Here is a 21,044-nt window from a genome sequence, read left to right on the forward strand (position 1 = left end):
CTTTGTCTTCAGCTTTCCCTCTCCTGGCAAAACTAGGGATTGCCCCTTTTCTCGAGAATCGAATAAATCTCTTTTCTGTCATCACTTTGAGAGGCCTCTGAGTAATTGATTTATGTAGGGACCTGAGTCATCCCACACAGTTTGGGGGCTTGTCCGGGATCTGTGACCTTTCTGAGAGACAGCTGACAGCTCGGTTCAAAGACTCGGCGCCAGTGGGGAGATTTCCCCATAGTCCTTGAAAAGGGCTGCTGAGCCTCCCTCTCTGCAAGGTAACGACCCGAAGCAGAGGAACTCAGTGAAGACAGAAAAGAATAGGGATAGGGACTCCAAAGACTCCGAAGCTGTGAAGTGTGTAAAAATGCCAACCGGTTGGTGTTGAAGGTTGCAGTCAGGCAACTTGTACGCGTACAACCCAGCGGTAAGCGCGGGGAGAGCCTGGGGGTCAATTCGTTGAGTCTTAGATAGACTCGGGGAGAAGGTGACGACTCCCAACCAAATTGGTGGACTGCAGGACCCCAGGGTGAAGGGCCTCCCCAAAAACGTTTGCTGGGTGACTGTGGGTGGGTGGGCGACCCCCACTGAGAGCTAGCGAGGGAGCTAGCAAGATTTGTTGAGTCATAGACTCGGAGGTGTTGGTGACAACCCTCGACCAAAAGAATGGGGAAGGGGCAGTCCAAACCCCACCGAGCTTTGGAATGGAGTCAGGAAATACCGGTAAATAGTCCTTTGGGAAATCAATTACAAAAATTGGCACGAATTACCAAATTATAGAGGAAAGGACAAGAAGAAGATGATTAAGTATTGTTGTTTCATATGGGGTGAAAAGATATCAGAGGAGGAGGCACAATCTGGCCCAAATATGGTTCCTCCGAGGATTGGGTTTGCCAAAAATTTAAACCTATATGTACTATTCTATTCTGTTAAATGTTTTGTCTGTATATGTTGTGTTGGTATTTCTGTGTGAATGAAAGTCTGTGTGTCTCTGTTTTTATCTGATAAGGTTGTAAATTTAGCCAGCCAGCCAGCAAGAGCAGAAAGGCTGAGCTGAACTGTCCTTGAAATTCCTTTTACTCCCCTTCTTCAACCCCTCCATATTAGTTTCAGAGGGGCGGAGGGACAAGGAGGGAGAGAAAAATTATTTTACTGTTCAGTTTATATAGTGGTAACAGCAAGTAAAAGAATGTAGGAGAAGTAGAAAGAAATAAGTTATGTGCAGTTTCAAAGTGGCTTGAGGGAAAGGCAGGAGAATTTAAGCAGGTAGAAATGATGAGCGGGGGTACTGTGTAATCAGAAGGCTTGGAAGAAGTATAAAAGGGAGGGAGGGAATTTATCTTTTTCCCTCAGATCAAAGAGGCATGCTAGCAACCATTTAACCATTTCCTGCCTCACCCAAAAGAAGAAATTTTAGTGTAATGGGAAATAACAGAAAGTTAATTGAATTCATTCTGGTTGTATTTGGAATTGTGAATAGGGGGAATGTGTCATTCTTAATTTAATGTTTAAGACAGGTTAGAATTTATTAAAGTTTGGTGGAAGTAAGCAGAAGATTAGAAAGTAAAAGGAAATCTCAAGTAAGCAACTTAGAGCTGAGAGTTTTGAATTTAGGTTTAATTAGATCAATATATTTGATGCCAGACAATGTATTTAAAGTAAAAAGATAATAAGTTTAGGTTTTTCTTTTTCTTTGCAGAGTGGGAGGGCCAGAAAGGGGTGGCCTTGGGAATCCTGGCACAAATAAGAGGAGGGCAGAGACACCCAGTAGCATTTCTGCCAAAAATGTTAGATCCAGTAACAAAAGGATAGGTATTTGTTAGATGCAACATTAATCTAATGTAACTGTTACATGATTTTAAATTTTGTAATTTATTACACATAGATTGGAGTTTTAAAAAGATGTGATAGAAATTTGATAATTTGAAACTTACATTTGGTTATAAAAAAAGAGCTGAATAGGTTAATGGCTTCTTTTAAGTTTTAAGTAAACTTAAATAAGTTTAAATTTTTACGTAATTCTTCTAAATATTGTATTAGAAATTGCATTGTTAAGTTAATTAATGAATTGGTTAAAAAGAGCTGTTATGAATTTTTATAAGAGTTTCCTTGTTGTAGCATTCTTATTAAGAAAATGAGAACACTTTAAAAATGTACATGTATATATATATATATGTGTGTGTGTGTGTGATTTTCAAGCCTGTTTCATCTGAGCATGTATTATGTTAAAAGTTTATTTCTGTTGTTGAAAAGGAAATTTTAGCTAAAATTGCTTTTGCCATGAATCAAGCATTCACTCTAAAGTTATTTTTGTAAAAGAAAGTTTATGGGCAAATGTGAAAAGGCTGTGGGTTTAGGTCTTTTCTTGTGATTTCTGTCAATTAGTTTCAAGGGGATTGTGATAAATTGCAAACTGTACATAAGAGAGGAAATATTTGCTGTATTAAGAAATACTTTGTAAAATCTTTCATATGGGTTTTTGAAAGGCCTACCTATCCAATTTGTATTTGTAAGTTACAAAAGTGGGAAGAATTTAGTTTCTCTAACAGGATATGAAAATGCAATTGATGTCATCTGAAATTTATTGTTCGGGTTCATAGCTAAAACAATTTGTTATCACTTATAAAAATTATGTTTGCCATTTGTAATTCTAATGCTAAAGCCTAAAGCTGGTACACTGTGTGTATATGTGGGAAAAGAAGCAGTCCTCAGGCTTGTAACAAGTACAGCCCCAGCAGCTGAGAAGATTGTATATAGAACTTGCTTTGGTGAGAATTTGAAAATGTACAAGAAATGATCTTCAGTGATTGGCTTTTTAGGGCAAATTTAAGATCAAAGATGTAAGATAAAATCCCTGGGAACATTCTTTCTAAATCTAACGGGAATAAATAGATATTGTATCATTGTTACATAGAACAAGATTGGGATTTAAAGTTAACTGTAATTGTATTTTATTTACAGAAGGATTCAGGGAAAGGAATCCCTTACAAAAAAAGGGGGGGGGGTGGCCCCAGGTGGTCTGGGAGCTCCAGGAATGGTCTTGATGGGAGTGGCCAGTAAACTGGAGATTTGGACTGATAGAATTAAGAGTGGGAAGTAGAATAGACTTGGGCATAGTGATAGAGTGGACCTTAGGAGAGTTGGTTCACGTGGAAAAAACCAAGGAGTTTTCAAGGTGAGGTTTTTCAGGGCCTTTAGACAAATGGGACTAAAACTCTTTTGGGGTAATGGACAAAGGTCCCAACTTGGAATAAGATCTTTACAGGTTACAAAATGATGTAAAAGCAATTAGCATTAAAACAATTGACTGAATTAATTACTGAGACTAAATCAGAGACATCTTCAGTTTGGGAAAAAGAATTTCAGTCTAATTTTCTTGGAGGTAGGTAGCCTCTGGTAATATTTGGCATTGAAAGTTAAACGATTGTTTTGATTTGAATTCATTACATGAACAAAAAAAAATTCAAGTTAGTGCTTGAATTTATCACATGTGTAGCTCATTCTTTTAGATTGAGCAGGGTTAGAAAGGGATAAAGTAGTTTGGGAAACAGATATAAATCTACTAGAGCAATGACTTATGATTGTTATTCAATTAGGAATTAGAACATGTATAGAAAGGCATGTAGGCTACTTAGACCTGCTTCAAAGATGTTCCTTGGCCAATATGAAATTAGTCATGTTTGAAACTGATTATTGGAGCTTGCTATTTTAAGATTTTTGTGGGACTATTAACTGACTGTTCTTCTGAGTCTAACTCCAGGTGTGGATGGCAAGAGAGGCAATCTGAGCCACTGATCCATGATGCCAGTAAGCCTGTGAGATGCTGGTATGAACTGCAAAAGGTGATCTCATGGGAAGGTCGGGAGAGCGGCTGTTCAGCCTGGGCTGAGGTAGGATTCTCCTGACTCAATTTCCCCACTGACACCTGGCAGACTTGAAGCCTGGCTGAATGCCAGTTGACAATCTACTCCTGCCTGGAACTGACGTGAAGTGAGGGAGATGTTGTTTCCCTGCAATGTCCCTACTCTTAGTGGCAAATTCCTAAAATCAGAAGTTTTGTAAGTAATAATACCAGATCTGTTGAATAATAGATTGTTGGTAGGGGAACATCTGAGGTTAAGTCTAAAACTGAGCTAACAGGTTTAGGACTTTAGACCAACAACAATAAGTTAGGGTCCTCTAATTCTTAGTAATAGTGTGGAGATGATTAGGTCAAGGGCTTGTGAGACTAGCATGCATAGTTATTATTTTGTCCTAGTTGGTTAATGCTAAATGAAAAATGGTTTGTGGACTATATTGTAAATTCTTTAAAAGAAGCATCACATGATCAGAAGTTGGAATTGCTTTATGATGTGATATGCACTGTGTTAAAAATGATTATTTATTGTATTTATATAAGTACTGGAGCCTGGTATTGACTTCTTAGTGAAATCTCATCCTCCTAATGAGGGAATGAATAATGACTTACTGTGAAATGTAGAAGCTGCATTTTAATGTGAATTTTCTTTTCTTTTAAAAAAAAATGACGATTTGTCAAAGTTTCAATTTTGGTTTTTGTAAGAGTGATAGGAATGGTAATCTAAGATGGTATTAAGTTCAGTTTTGCAGGAGAGTGGACATCTGGATTTCTACAAGAAGATGAAAAGAAGAAGATGCTGAGATGCTGTGCTGAAGACTGTTTGAAGGAGCATCCAGATCAGAAAACTGCATAAGATGATACTTCTCCCCAGACTGCTGTATGAGATGGAACCTCTAAATGGACAATTCATTAATTTACCTTTCCCTTTGAATCTCTGTATGAAGGGAAAGATTCATAAGGGAAAGAATGTGAAGGGGTCATGACTATGACTATTTGTAGAGTTGCATATATATATGAATAGTACTAAGAATAACACAGAATATAAAGAATGGGTATGGAAGTGGGAGAATGGGACACATAGGATGATGTTTGATACTTTCTGGAGTGTAATCAATAGAACTGGGGAGAATTATCAACATTGTATATGGAAGAGGAAGCAACAACTATGGAGGTGTAAGTCAGAGATCATGAAAGGAGGACCATTAGGCCCGGAAGATGTGAAGTACTTTCTGGCTGTGGATTATAGGGTAAGACTGTTTCTAGAGGAAAATCCTGCTTTGAGAGGACATTATTGGATATGTGGACAGACAGCTTATACTCACCTTCCGTTAAACTGGAGAGGTGTTTGTTATATTGGATTGGTGAGACCTAAATTCTTTTTCTTGCCTGAATCAGGGAAACGACATCTGGAGGTTCCTCTATATGATGATCTAGCCAAAAGGAAGAGGAACATTGACACCTCCCTCACTCAAACTGGAAATGCAAATGGGTGGGGTGGCACTTGGCCACCTAAGAGGATAATTAGAGAGTATGGGCCTACAACTTGGGCTCAAGATGAGAGTTGGGGTTATAGAACCCCTATATATCTATTAAATACACTAATCAGACTCCAAGCAGTAGTTGAAATTATTACCAATCAAACAGCGGAAGATTTGGACTTATTGGCCGATCAAGCCACACAAACTAGGGAAGCAGTACTGCAACATAGGTTGATCTTAGATTATTTACTTGCAGAAGAAGGGGGAGTTTGTGGAAAACTCAATTTATCTACATGTTGCTTAAAAATTGATGATAATGGAAGAATAGTGAAAGAGATCACCAAAAATATCAGGAACGTTACTCATGTTCCTGTACAAACTTGGAACTCCTTTTTCAATACATCTTGGTGGTCCTGTTTTGAAGGGAGCTGGTGGAGGAGATTACTGTGGTTTGGCATCATAGCAATTAGTGGTCTCATATTACTTCCTATTTGTTTACCTTGTTTGATTTCGCTTATTACTAAAATAGTTAGAAATTCTCTACTAAAACTTGCTAGAGTAGAAGAGAGGACCGAAGGAGCCATTTGGTTGATGATACTAAAGAAGGAAGGATGAGCACCTGTGGAGGCAAAAGACAGGAATGATCCTGATTGGGATGAGGAGATTAATAGACAGTGTGAGATCATGTTACAGAGCTGTGGTTAAAATATCCGTGAGAAGTCTTCAGGTTAATAAATAAGAGGAGGGATTGAGTGGGATAGGTTTAGTGAAGACTTCTCAGATTGTAGTTCTTCTCCCAGGGGTAAGGTAAGACTGAGAGGCTCAAGGTTACTATATTTTTAGAACAGAATAATTCCATATAAGGATATAAAACTGTGTAGTACATTAGGGTCTCAATGATTGGATAAAGTTTACCTAATTCTTCAATGTCTTCATTTCAAAAGGGATTGGTTAGATTTTGTGTCTAGAATGTAAGATCATATTCTCAGCTAATGAGAATAATGGTCAGTGGGGGGGGGGGAGGGACTTGTGTTAGAGTCTATATAAATCACTGCGCTTTCCTTTGTCTTCAGCTTTCCCTCTCCTGGCAAAACTAGGGATTGCCCCTTTTCTCGAGAATCGAATAAATCTCTTTTCTGTCATCACTTTGAGAGGCCTCTGAGTAATTGATTTATGTAGGGACCTGAGTCATCCCACACAAGTGTGACCCTGGGCAAGTCACTTCACCCTCTTTGCCTCAGTTTCCTCATCTGTAAAATGTGTTAGAGAAGGAAATGGTAAACCATTCCAGTATCTTTGCCAAGAAAACCCCAAATGGGATCATTAAGAGTCAGACATGACTGAAGATGACTGAACAATGTGTATACACATATACATACATACCAGAGCTAACATTTATGTAGTGCTTACTATGTGCCAGACACGTCACAATGATTATCTCATTTGATCCTTACAACAACCCTGGGAGGTAAGTGCTATTATTATCCCCATTTTACAGATGAGAAAACTGAGGCAAATAGAGAAGAACTGACTTGCCCAGGATCACACAGGTAGTAAGTGTCTGGGGCCAGATTTGAACTCAAGATTTCCTGATTCCAAGTCTGGCACTCTAACCACTGTACCACCTGTGCACATACGTGTACTCATACTTACCTACATACACACACACATACATGCATGTATGTGTATGTGTGTGTTCACCGACCCAATTTTAGAACCTTTAGCCTGTGTGACATTAGATAAGTCCTCAGTTTCTTAATCTGTAAAATTCAAGGACTGGACTAGATGATCTCCAAGGTCCTTTCTAGTATAGTATTCCCTCTGGGGCCAACCCTCCAACCAGCACTTCTAAAGTGCTGGGTCCCCAGTGTCCAGCTGACTTCTCCTCAGAGTTCTAAGGGTACTTCAAGGGGAACACAACACTTCCTTTGGCGTCACTTAGCCACTGCTCCCACTAACCCATCTCTGGTACAGTACAAAGGTCTGCTTCCTTAAGGAACTTTGTCGTTTTCCATTCTCCTCCACAATAGACTGAATCACTGCTGCATTCACTTGTTGTCTTTATAGATAGACTCAAAAATGATCGCTTATTGTTTCTAATGATTCAAGACTTGTTCACATCTAGTTTATAACTTTGATTGATTCAATATTTAGGCCTGGGTCTTCTGTGATTAATGGGGCTGGAAGTCTACCTTTATATTAACTTTAAATCTTTTGATCCTAAATAGATGATAAAATAACTATTATAATATAATATATATAATATAATAAATTCCCCCAAATTTTCACAATCCTATGGGACCAGTAGCCCATACTTTATTATTCTTGTTTTACAGGAAATTAAGGCTCCGATGGAAATGATTTACCCAGTATCATCACAGGGCTGCAGAGATGGGATTTGTACTGAGTTCTCCTGAACTTGGTCCAAGGCCCTGTCCCTCACCCCACATTGCCTCTCTTTCCCTCCTTTCTTCACGTGGCCTCTTTGTGACCCAATGGCCCTGCCTAGGCAGTCATAAAAAACCCTGGGCATGGTTTTGGCTGCAGGCTGCATTGTGAACTCATTTGGAATTCACTGGCCCCTCTTTAAATCATTTGGCTTTTTATTGCTTTGAGGATTCTTGTGCCCTTCGCTTCCCCCAGTTATCTGGTTTGTTCTGTCCAACAGAGTCAGCTCAATTTGCTCCTCTGCCCCGTGGAATGTGGGCTGGCCAGGCAGGGAGCCAGGGCCAGCCCTGGGCAAAACTGTGAAGTCAGCGGAGATGCCCTTTTCCCTCCCCCAAAGGCTCTTCTTTTAAAGAACTGTATGATAAACTCCTTTCTCCTAAGTAACTCTTTCATGTGCTTTAAGGGAACCAGAGAAGGCCTCCTGTCCCCACATATTTCTCCTATCAGCCCGTCAGCTCATGCTGCCACCATCAATTTAGTCACCTAGGTTAACAAACTTGGATTTATCCTTGGCTCTTCCCTTTCCTCAACCTTATGTGACCAGTCAGTTACCAAGTCTCATTCCTTCTACCACCACAAGGCCTCTCCCTATCCCTCCACTCTAATCTCCAGTCACCACACTAATTCAGCCTCATCACCTATCACCTGTTTGCCCTGCAGTCTCTCTCCTGTCTAGTGTATCTTTCATGTGGCTGCCAAACTGATGTTCCCAAAGCACAGGTCTGACCATGCAGAGGTCAGACTCTGCTCAAGGTCCTCCAGTGACTCCCTATTGTCTCTAGGATCAAATGTAAACTTCTGTGTTTGGCATTTAAGACCTTTGATGATCCGAGGCTCCAGCCTGACTTTTCAGGCTCATTCCACATTATTCTCCTTCTAGTTTCCTATGCATGACACAACATCAGTTGCCTTTGTACAGAGCATCCCCCATACTTTGAGTGCATTAACTTCTCCTTTCTGCCTTTTAGAATTCTTAGCTTCCTTCAAGGTTCAGTCCCAATGCCACAGGCCTACTCTCATCCCCCCCACCAGGTGCTAATTATCTTGTAATGATTCTGTATATTTTTTGCATTTACCTATGTGCATATTGTTCATTGCCCCCTATGTAAGTAATGTAAGTTTCTTGAGGATAGAAACTATTTCATTTTTTGTCTTTGCACCTACCATTCCTAGGATAGTACTGGCACATAGTAGGTGCATAATAAATTGTGTTTGTCCTTCATTCTCAAAGAGGACTATGACATCAAGATGATGACATGACTTGCAGTTGACTTTGATTTGAGTGAGGGAGGGCTGTGCAAGGTCACCAGCCTCACTTTCTCCTTCAGAGCCATCTAGGTCTAGTGGTCTGATATTCATCAGGACCACTGGAGATGATCCAGAAGGCAATGTGGGACCCTGGCCATTTTAGGCTAAGGTCTTATCAGATTCTCACTTTGAGAGAGATAAACCCATTCAATGAATAGGCCTCCTTAAGTAGTTACTCAAGGGATGGCCCCTTTTGATAAAAATAACAACAACAAAAAAAATGCAAGTGGGAGGGGAAGACATTCCCGGTTCCTGGGTGTTTGTGTTCATCCTTCATTGTCAAAGAAGACCACGCCATCAGAGAAATGCTGACATGACTTGCACTTGACTTTGTTATGAGTGAGGGAGGACTGTGCAGATCACCAACCTTACTTCTTCTCTAGAGCCATCTGAATCCAGCGACCAGATATTCATCAGGATGACTGGGGATGACCCAGGATGAGGCAATTGGGGATTAAGTGACTTGCCCAAGGTCACACAGCTAGTGAGTGTCAAGTGTCTGAGGTGAGATTTGAACTCAGGTCCTCCTGACTCCTGCACTTGTGCTCTGTCCACTGTACCACCTAGCTGCCCCCAGTTCCTGGGTAAAAGAGAAACAGTTACTATTTAGTATTTACAGCTTAATAAATGCTTATTTATTAGAGGGAGATAAGGTTAAAAGACAAAGTGAAATTAGATTATAGAAAGCCATTGATGTTGGACTGAGGAAGCGGGACTTCATCTGAGGCAGATGGGAGCCATTCAAGGGCCAGCATAACTCTTGGTTTGTTCATTTCCAATCTGTCTTTTAAATATTCAAACGCCATCTTCTCAAGGAAGTATTCTCTGTTCTCCTACCCTTACCTACCTCACCCCACTTCAGCAGTAATCTTTTTCTTCATAAAACATTTGTTTTGCAAACACTGAGGTTGGAAAAAAAAATCAGTCCTCTTGACTGATTTCTCTTAGATATGTCTGTAAATTCTTTGTCCTAAAGAACATTGGCAAAACCTTTCCAATGAATCTTAGAGGTAATTTTGACTAACATTCTGTATATTTTGCTTCCAGAAGTCTTTCCATACTTTTTCTTAATATCAACTTGCTCATAGTTTCTTACAACACAGTAATATTCCATCACAATTATCTACCACAACTTATTCAGACATTCCTCAATTGATGGACATCCTCTCAATTTCTAGTTCTTTGTCACCACAAAGAGAACAGCTATAAATATTTTAAAATATATAGATTCTTTTCCTTTTCCCCTGATCATTGAGAAACAGACCTAATAGTAGCATCGTTGTCAAAGGGTATACACTTTGGGCATATTTCCAGTTTGCTCTCCAAAATGTTTGGATCAGTACACATTTCCACCAACAGTGTGTTAGTGTCCTTATTTTTCCATTTTCCCTCCAATATTTGTCATTTTCCTCTTCTATCATTTTAGCCAATCTGATAGGTATGAGAGGATGTCTAAAAGTTGTTCTAATTTGCATTTCTTTAGTCAATAATGATTTAGAGGATTTTAATATCTTTGGTTTTTTCATCGAAAAACTGCCAGTTCTTATCCTTTGACCATTTATCAACTGGATAATAACTCATATTCTTATAAATTTGATGAAGTTCTCAATATATTTGACATATGAGATATTTGAGAAACTGATGATAAATTTTTCCCCTTCTAATCTTGGCTTAATTGGTTTTATTTGTTCAAAACTTTTTTAAATTTAATGTGATTGAAATTATCCATTTTACCACTCACAATACTATCTCACATTTATTCCTAAATTCTTCTCCTATTCATAAATGTGATAGTTGATATTTCAATGTTTTTCTAATTTACTCATGATATCTCCCTTTATGTCTAAGTCCTGGATCCATTTTGACCTTATCTTTGTAAATGGTGTAAGATATTGGTCTACAACTAGTTTCTGCCATACTGCTTTCCAGTTTTCCCTGGTTTTTTTTTTTAGCCAAATAGTGATTCATGCAAAACATAAGCTTGTCAAAAAAGTCTGTTTTATGGAGAACTCACACAGGGCAAGTGTTCACCTGGTGGTCAGAAGAAGTGGTACAGGGACACTCTCAAGGTCTGTCTTATGAACTTTGGAGTTGATTGTGTGACATGGGAGACCCTGGTACAGGACTGCTTAGTATAGCATGCCCACATCAGAAAGGATACTATGCTTTATGAGCAAAGCAGAATTGAAATAGCTCAAAGGAAATGCAAGTTTAGAGTATCACCCCAAATGTTCACATGGACTATCTGTGCCCAATCTGTGGTAAAGCATTCCAAACTCATGCTGTTCAGATCAGGCACAGTTGGACACATTGAAACTTGACTCTAGCATAGTGATTTCATTTTGGTCCTCTTTGAGAATGAAGGATAACAACCAACCAACCAACTAGCCTCACTGAATATTACTGTCTTTCAGTATACTACAACCCAGCCAAACTGACATCCATGTTCCTCATATATAATATGCCACCTCCAATATCCATGCCTTTGCAATGCCCATTCCACATTCCTGCAATGCAATCCCTCCTCCATCCCACCTCATAATATTCCTATTTCTTTAAGATGCATCTCAAGAGCCATCTTCTGCAGGAAGCCTTTCTCAATCTACCCAATAGCTAGCACCTTTTCTCCCACACTACATATTTTACATTTATTCATCTTGTATTTCTACTGTACATGTTCTCCCAGCACTTAGCACATTGCGTGCTGCATTGTAGTGTTAGTAAATGCTGGCTGATTTATTAATCAGTGTCTGGCCTTCATCATCCTGAATGCACAAGGTTGCTTTCTGGGCAATGATGACTTTGTTGGAGTGACCCTACTTCCAACACAGGTACACTGCTCCATCACTAGCCATGATATTTAATGCATGGTACTTTCTATGACCACTCCACTCTGGTCCTCCCTTTTCCTCACCTCTAGGACTGTGACTTATTTGTATGATTTAGGTTTATACTTAAGTCAACAAACATTTGCAATTCAATCAGTTCCTCGGATCAGGACGGCAACCAGGAACAATACAGTATCAAAAGAACATAGGCTGTGGAGTGAGAAGATCTGGATTCAAAGTGGATAGAGTGGGTGCTGGGACTGCAGTCAGGAAAACCTGAGTTCAAAACTAGCTATGTAATCCTGGGCAAGTCACTTAAGCTCTATATGCCTTAATCCACTGGAGAAGGAATTGACAAACCATTACAGAATCATTGCTAAGAAAACCCCATGGATAGCATGGTCCATGGGGTTGGGTCAGAGTCAGACGTGACTGAATGACTGAACAACAACCTGTATGACTAGGCAAGTCATTTAAACTCTCTGGGCCTCACTTTCTTCATCAACAAGCTGAAGGGACTGAACTAGATAATTTCTAAAGTTTCTTCGGGTGCTTCCAATCCCAACTTTTCCACTAACTCACTACATGACCTTGGATAAGCTATTTGATCTCTCTGAGAGTCAGTTTTTCCACCTATAAAATGGGGATAATATTATTTGCTTCAAAGTGTTTCTGGGAAGATAAAAAGTCTCTGAGAGTGCTTTGGAAAATGAAAAAAAGAGCTTGCAAATAGTAAAAGGTTTTTGTCTTAGTGTATAGAGCTCCAAAGCCACTTATCAACCTGGGGTCACGTTTTCCAGGTATTACCAGACCTGTTTTGTGTCTACAGCTATTGTTTTGCAAAGACACCCTCACTTTACACTTGTCTAAACGCTCCCTCCTCCCTCTTTTTTGGGGGAGAAATAGAAAATCTCAAATACTCTGGAGACATGACTTTCCAGCCTACGCTCAGGACTGACTCCTGCTTTTGTTTTGTCTTACGTAACTCTCATCCTGCTCCCTTTCCTTTGACCAAACCCATTCCTTAGCACCAGGGTCAACAACCTTTTTAGTCCTGATAGAGATTTGAAAGCTAAAGAACATGAAACAGGAAAAAGTTTTTTTCTTCCCCTCCAAAGACTTTTTCCTTTGTCCAAAGAAACAACCAATCAGAAAATTTTTCCAAAAAAAAAGTTTTTTTCAGGTCTTCACATCTCTAATGGAGGGAAAAGAAAAGGAAAGGGAGGGAAGGAAAGAAAGGGAAAGAAAAAAAAGAGAAATTGAAATTAAAATTAATTGAAATTGAAAGAGAATATTTATAAAACCCTCAATATTCCTGGCATCATGCTAAGCACTTTAAAAATATGATTGAGGACATTAAAAATAAACATCTCACATACTTCTTACCCTAAATTTCTATCCCTAAGCCTATCTCCCCCCCAAAAGAAAACGAAACAAAAATCTATCTTTCTCCCATGGATTAAAAAGTCCTGGGACTCTTATACAAATCTCCTGGCCTCCTTTATTAAGGGCCTATTACATGCCCGACACTGTGCTTCTAAGGGCTGGGGACACAAAGAAAGGAGAAAGCAGTCCTTGCCTTCAAGGAGCTCCAGTCTAAAAGGGGGAGACAACATGAAGCTGATGGTATACACACAAGATAGAGACGGGATAACTGGGGATAATCAACAGATGGACGGCATTAAGAGCATCAAGAAAGGCCAGGACTTTAGCTGGGACTTCAAGGAGACCAGGAGATGGTGAAGAGGAGAAGGAGAAGGGAAAGAATTCCAGGCCTGGGGGCCAGCCAGGAGAAATATCTGCATTCAGGAGATGGAGTGTTTTATAAAGAGGCCAGAGTCACAGATCTCAGAACATGTGAAGGGAAGTAAGATATAGGAAGCCTGGAAAGTAGGAAGGGGTCGGGTTATGAAGAGCTTTGAACACCAGACGGAGGATTTGATCCTGAAGGAGGAAGCTACCAGAGGTTATTAAAGAAGGGGGTTGGGTGATAATATAGTCAGTACTATACTTTAGGAAGGGGTAAGGGAGGCACAGAGAAGGATCAAAGAGAAAAATCAGTCCAGAGATTAAATTAAATGCCCTTTAAAGGACTTTCCATCTCTAAGGTTCTATGTGACAGGGTCTCTAGCTTCTGGACTAGGCCCACTCTGGGGCAAAGGCAATGGACTCAGAAGGTCATTTAAAGACATGGAGCAGCAGCTGTGCCTCAGGGACAAATTTTATCGACAGACCTTCTGTTGGTTTTGTGTGTTCTGGGGCCTCTGGACAGCATGCCAGTGCAGACATGGACACCCAGGGCATTCTCAGGAAAACAGAAATGAGGCATGCCTTCCCGGTTACGTTACCCAGGTGGGAGGCCTTAGTGCAGAACACAGAGACATACTCAGAAAAGAAAGCACGTCAGGCCCCTGAGAACCATGGCCACACTGTCTTGCTATGATGAATGACCTCTCCTGACCTTTTAAACTTTCTCTTCTTATCTATTCCTTCATCAGTAGGTGAGATGTTGGGGCTTGCTTATAAGGGAAATATTGGCGACTTAAAGTCTTTTCTTATTAAGTCTGCTGGTTAAAGGCAGCTTGTTGTGGTTTGGAAGCATACCTCTCAAGGAGTGGCTACTCCTGCTCCCTTCCTTGCCCCCATGAGTCAGGTACACTGCTTGCTCTGTTATGTAACTACCATGATTGTAAAAAAAAATTAATATAAGTCCTTGTGGGGCCAGGGGGCAAGGTATCACCTGCTACTGCCTCTGTGAATACTCTGTGGTCATTTTTGTTCAGTTATTTCAGTTATGTCTAACCTTTTATAACCTTATTTTGGGGGTTTTCTTGGCAAAGATACTAGTTTGCCATTTCCCTGTTCAGTAGATCCAGTGAAATCTTTAGAATTTGTTCTATAAAATTTGGATTCAGTCAAAAGGCCATGCTTAAGGACCTAGAAGGCCACATGCGGTCTCAAAGTCATAGGTTCTGCACCCACTGACATAGAAGATCACAAACATAGACACGTAGGGAAAGTCATTTGGACCTAAAGTCCCTGGAGCTCCCCTGCTCTGATACAGAGAATTCTTACTTAGGTCTCTCTATCGTCCTCCTGATAACACCTTGGATGAGGGAAGGTCCCCAGGTGGAAAATGGCATGAAAGTGGAAACAATAGGAAGTCAAAGAAACTCTGACCACCTCCTTCATAATTTTGCCCAAGAGTGATCTTATTTGGATCAGTCTCTTTTCTGATCTGCCTTTTCTTCCTTCAGGATATTATGTAATAAAAAGAACATTGAATTTGAAATCAGAAGGTGTTGTTGTTTAGTCGTTTTTCAGTTATGTCCAACTCTTCATGACCCCTTTTGAGATTTACTTGACAGAGTTACTGGAGTAGTTTGTCATTTCCTTCTCCAGTTCATTTGAAAGTTGAGGAAACTGAGGCAAACAGGGTTAAGTGACTTGCCCAGAGTCAACAGCCTAGTGTCTGAGACCAGATTTGAACTCCAGAAGATGAGTCTTTCTGATTCCAGCCCTGGTGCTCTATTCACTGTACCACCTACTTCCTCCTACTAACTAACTCTGTGACTTTAGAAAGGTCTGAGTCTTAGTTTGTTCTCCTTTAAAGTGAGGTGATTGAACCAGATGAGTGGTCTTGAAGGTCCTTCTGAAGCTCCATGGCCTACAAACCTACAAAAAAAATCTAAGAAACTTTTGATTGCCTGCCGTATACAATAGAGAGAAGCTGCTGATCATAGGAATGTGGTGGTCATACAAAAATGGCAGAGGCCAAAGGGCCCAGTCTTTCCCCAGTTTATGCTGAACTTCTTTCTTCTGAGTTTCTGTTCTTAAGAGCTTGGGTGGTGAGTTATCCCCTAAGGCAGGAATAATCTCTTACTTAACTCAGAACCAACTCCTCATTTCCCCAGCCAACACAAATTGGGGTTAAGTCCTTGGAAATCCAGCAGCTTCTTGCTAATTACAGGGATGGAATTTGTTTAGACTTTTTCTTAGGAGTAACGAAAAAGAGACTTGTTTGTATAATGGAAAGAACTCTATGACAGAAGCCAGAGGACCTGGGTTCTAAATCCTGGCTCTGACACTTATTAGAATTATGAGCTTGCCCAAGTCCTTGAATCTCTCTGGGTCTTAGTTCCCTTCTCTGTGCAATGAAAGGTTTGCACTAAGATCTCTTCCAGCTCTAAACTGATCAAACATCTGGTCTTGGATTGCTTTTTCCCCTCCTACCAACAGAGTAAGACATATTCACTGGAACCCAACTGACTACCAGAGGAAATGATGTCCAGAGAAGCTAGTGGCTAGAAGATGAATTTGGAGACAGAAGTCCTGGGTTCAAATCCCTGCTCTGCTTTTGACTACATGTGTGATCTTGGAGAAGACCCTTAATCTCTCTGAACCTCAGTTTCTTCATCTGTAAAAATAAAGTATAAAAATTTTATATGTATAGATACTTATATATACCATATATGTGTATATATGTACATATACCATATATATACACACATATGCACATACCTTGAGGTGTGTATGTATGCATGTATATATTACATATGTCTAATGATATGCACATACACACACACCTAAAGATATATATACATGCATCTTTCCAATTTTATGTGTATATATAACAACATGTATATTGTGTACATATATGCACATACACTCATCTTTCCAATTTTGTGTATTTGTATATACACATATATAGACACACATTTCCACTTTTATGTGTGTATACATACACACATATGTATTGTACTTACATACATCATACACATCTTTCTAATTTTCTATGCATGTATATATAATATATCGTTCCAATTTTCCTTTTAAACTAAGTTCTGTGAAGTCAGAAACTTAACGTCTTCCAACCTCAGCTCTTAGTACATGTTGACCAAGATCATATAGGATGTTCTGGCAGAATCAGGACTGGGATCCAGGATACCTGACCCACTGGGTGTGCATACATGTTTTTTCCATGATATCACAGTTCAAGACTCTGTAAATGCCTTCATATAAGCACCCCCACGTCACTGACAATCTGAGATCTAATCTCAGAAGAGAAAATCAGGAAACCAGGAGGAAGTAAAGCAGCACGTAGCCAACCTCAGCAAGAGCTGTGCCTTGGAGCCAAGCCCTGCCTACACTCGAGCTCTCAACAGATGTTTTCAAAAGCATTTGCGTCTGGCCTCTGAAGTGCTCTTAATTGCAATGTTCCAGAGAGGGAAGTGTGCCATTTCTCAGTCACTGGAGATAAATGAAAAGGTTTGGAGTTGTACCTCAGTCTTCTTTGAGGATGGACTACCATGATGCTGTATGCCATCTTGGAGAGGGCTGCAGCTGGATGGAGGGTAAGGGCAGACCTGATGCCCTGAACAGCTTCTCTCCAGTTATGGATGTATCCCACTTCTAGTGTGATGAAACCAGAATATTAGAGCTGGAAGAGTCTTCAGGTATCATCTGGTCTAACCCCCTCATTTTACAGGCAACAGAAATGTGTGTGTATGTGTATGTATACACACACGCACATATTTACTATACCTGTGATTTCAAAAGTGTAGGGCACTCCCTGCAAAGAAATGCCCTCTACAAATGCAGATGAGCTTCTACTCTGCAATTTATCATATCAGACCAGGGTCTGTAGATAGATTACAGGGAGTCCATGAACTTGATTGGGGAACAAAATTGCATCATTATTTTCATCACCCCTTAACTAAATTTATAATTCCTATCAATTCTTTTAAAACATGATTTTGTGAAGAGATCAGTCACATTCCACAACTGAAGAGTAATTCCTCTCTGTAACATTCCCAATACATTCTCATCTCTCCTTGGCTTGAAGGTCTCCAATGGCGAAGAACTCACTACCTCCCAAGATAGCCACTCCGACTTTGGACAACTTTGTTTGTAAGCCTTTCCTTGCTTGGAGACAAAATTCACCCCTTTGAAACTTCCATCTTCTGATCCTAGTACTGTCTTCAGAGGCTGGACAGGACAAACCTAATTCCCATTTCACATGACAGCCCTTCAGATATTTAAAGACTGATCATGACTCCCCTATATCTCCTCTTCTTTCACACAGAGGTCAGAATAAATCCAGGTCCTACAACCAGTTAATGTTGACTAGAATATGTCTCCTCTCATTCTGTTTCCCCACAGCTCTTTGGTCACTGAACCCAACCCCCTCTACTCTGTTATTTAGGCATATATATGGCACAAAAGAAAAAAAAGTAACAAATGTGAGTGGTCATGCTAAATAAATTCCCACCTTGTTAATGTCTAAGAATATGTATGTCTCCCTCTGTATCTTGAATCCAAGACCTCCCTGTCCAATATATATATACATGTATGTGTGTATATATATATACATGTACATATACATGCACATATAACACACACATACATATGTGTATTGTAAATAGACACACATATCTGCATATTAGGTATATACATATATATATTTATATGCAGGTAGGTGTGTGTATATATATATATATACATATATATATGTATATGGGTATATGCATTGTGAAGAGAGAGAAAGAGAGACCCAGTGATGAAGCATTAAACCATGCTACAGATTTCCTGACAGGGAGGTGTTGGACTCAAGATGTAGAGGGAGACGTACATTTCTGGATATGGTCAGTGTGGGAATTTGCTTTGCATAACCATTCACATTTGTTACAAAGGTTTTTTTTTTTCTTCATTTGTATAGGGGATGAAAGGTAGAGATAATAAATACTCGTTAATTAAAAAAAAGAATAGATAACTTGCAAGCAACCTTTGACAGGAGGCCTTTCCCAGTCTCTCCACCTGCCACAGAATCCCATTCTAAATTAATCTACTGAGAGGGCCAGATGTGTTACATTCACCTCCTCCTCCAGGATTCTCCTAACCTTAAAAAGTTGGAGGGGAAGTTTCTGTTCTCTGCCATTAGCTAGAGCCCTCATTGAGTGTATAGTCCCAGTTTGGGGGATCCAAGCACCCTAGTTCCATTTAACCATTTAACAATCAAATTAGCTTTTCCAAAAGAATATTTAAATCAGAGATATAATAAGAGTAAATATGCAGACTTTCTCCCAACACCTAAGGGCATAATCTCCCCTATACCACTTACGTCTTTTGGAGTGAAGGGGATTAGATTCTCAATTTAATTCAATTCCTACATAGCATTAGTCCCACAAACTTCAAGTCCAAAGTCCTTCCTGGGCTAGCATTCCATGACCGTGGCTTCTCAGAGCTTTCCTCCTAGGCTAACTGCCACTGGATTCCTGGGCTCTGATGTCTCCATGGTTTGAGCTCCTAGGTCTGGGATTCCATTCCCCGGACCTAGAATAGAAAAGGAGAAATGAAGCAGACCAAAACCCCCATGTCATTTCTCCTGGTCACATGGCCTAGGGAGAGGGTGAGGTAACCCTCAGCTCCTTCCTCTCTTACCACACGGTGACATCAATTGAGAGTAAATGAGTCCTTCAACCTTGTACCTACAGTAAAGAGAGACTCCATCCTTTAAAGATGCAGACAGTTCAGTTGTACAGCTAAGGGAAAGAGGCTGCTCCCAACCACATGGTAGGCCAACATAAACATCTATGCCTGCACCAGCCTTCCTGTCTCTCAGAAGTAGATTCATGATGTCTCCCTCATTCTTCCACCTTAGGTGATCTTGGCATGCACCAGACCCCTATTACTATACACTTTGTCTCCCTTGTCAGAAGGTAAGCTTCTTGAGAGCAGGGGCTACTTCTCCTTTCTTTGTATCTCTAGTGCTTAGCACAGTGCCTGGAATATAATGGGGATTTAATAAGTGCATATTGATTGATTGACTGGTAGATCAGAGGAAATCTGTGTTTATATAGTTTATCTAAATTTTAGCAAAGCATTTGACAAGACTTCTGTTTTTCATGTGGCCAGTGGGGAATTGAAAGCTAAGATAAGTAGGGACATGATAAGAGTGCCTCTTGTAATGAAGTCAAACCATTAGGCCCAGATGAAATACAAGTCAGGATAAAGTGGCAGAGGTGATAGCCAAGCTACTGTCAGGATCTATGAAAGAACATGAAGAATAGGCAGAGTGCTACAGGGCTTGAGAAAGGCACCTTTTTGAGTTGTATCAGTTTTCAAGAAAGAGAGTTTCAAGAGAGTTAAGCTTGGAATTCCTGGCAAAATTCTAGAATACGTTGCTAACAGCATGGTTGATGAACATCTAGAAAAGAAAGCAATCCCCAAGAGCCAGCATGACTTAAGCATGGCCCACGCTGGACTAAACTCTTTTTTTTTTTTTGACAAGATTACTAGACAAATGGATTAGAAAAATGTGCTAGATACAGTTTACCTAGATTTCGGTAAGACAATTCACAAAGTCCCCTATAAAATTTTTGCCTGGCTGCTGTGAACCAGACACAGTGCTAGGTGCTAAGGGTTCCAAAACTAATGAAGTAGTTCTCAAACTCAAACAGCTTACATTCAACTGGCAAAGACAACATATATTAATATACATAAGTTATATACACAGTACAAAGTAATTTGGGAGGAAAGGAGCACTAGCACCTGCAGGGGGAAGGGGGGCAGTTGAGGAAAAATTGGTTATATAGGAGACAGCATTTGAACTAAGAAGTTATAGGGAGGTTGACTTCACCCGGATATAAATTAGATATAATTAGATAGGAAGTGTGGTGGTACAGTTTTTCAGTGTTGTACTTGGAGTCAAGAAGACCAGAGTTCAAATCCCTCCTGAGATACTTACTAATGGTATGTCCCTGGGCAAGTCATTTAACTTCTATTAGCTTAAATTTCCTCACCTGTAAAATGGGGGTGATAATAGCATCCTGCACCCAGGGTTGTTGAGAAAATAAAATGAGATAACATATAAACCTTCAAGCTACTATTAGACCTAATACAGTTAGCCCTTCCGAGTTGCAACTTTCCCCATAGTGGTTTCCACATATCACCTGTCAACTTAAGAATTTAAATGGGAAATTTTGGCTGAAGACGATACTCAAAGGCCAGCAGACAACACACAACCTATGACCAAATACTTAACCCAGATTTTACAGTAAGGTATTGTAAACACTATAGAAGAAAAAAGAAAAAAAATTCCTACTCCTTCTCTGGTACGAAAGGAGGGCCAAA

At 39.9% G+C, this 21,044-nt stretch overlaps 1 protein-coding gene across 1 annotated transcript; it reads left to right on the forward strand.

The window, feature by feature from the left end:
• The first annotated feature begins 241 nt into the window (after nucleotides 1-241).
• On the forward strand, nucleotides 242-6,341 carry LOC140500518 (endogenous retrovirus group 3 member 1 Env polyprotein-like). Its single transcript, XM_072603103.1, has 2 exons — nucleotides 242-418; nucleotides 4,592-6,341. The coding sequence occupies exon 2, from the start codon at nucleotides 4,864-4,866 to the stop codon at nucleotides 5,941-5,943; it is 1,080 nt and encodes a 359-aa protein (XP_072459204.1). The 5' UTR covers nucleotides 242-418; nucleotides 4,592-4,863; the 3' UTR covers nucleotides 5,944-6,341.
• Nucleotides 6,342-21,044: the final 14,703 nt, after the last annotated feature.

This window comes from Notamacropus eugenii, chromosome 4 (genome assembly GCF_028372415.1).
Source record: "Notamacropus eugenii isolate mMacEug1 chromosome 4, mMacEug1.pri_v2, whole genome shotgun sequence".
NCBI classification, from domain to species: Eukaryota; Metazoa; Chordata; class Mammalia; order Diprotodontia; family Macropodidae; genus Notamacropus; species Notamacropus eugenii.

Bases quoted from the DNA above. Each gene is read 5' to 3' on its own strand.
- LOC140500518 (XM_072603103.1), top strand. From the start codon at position 4,864: ATGAATAGTACTAAGAATAACACAGAATATAAAGAATGGGTATGGAAG.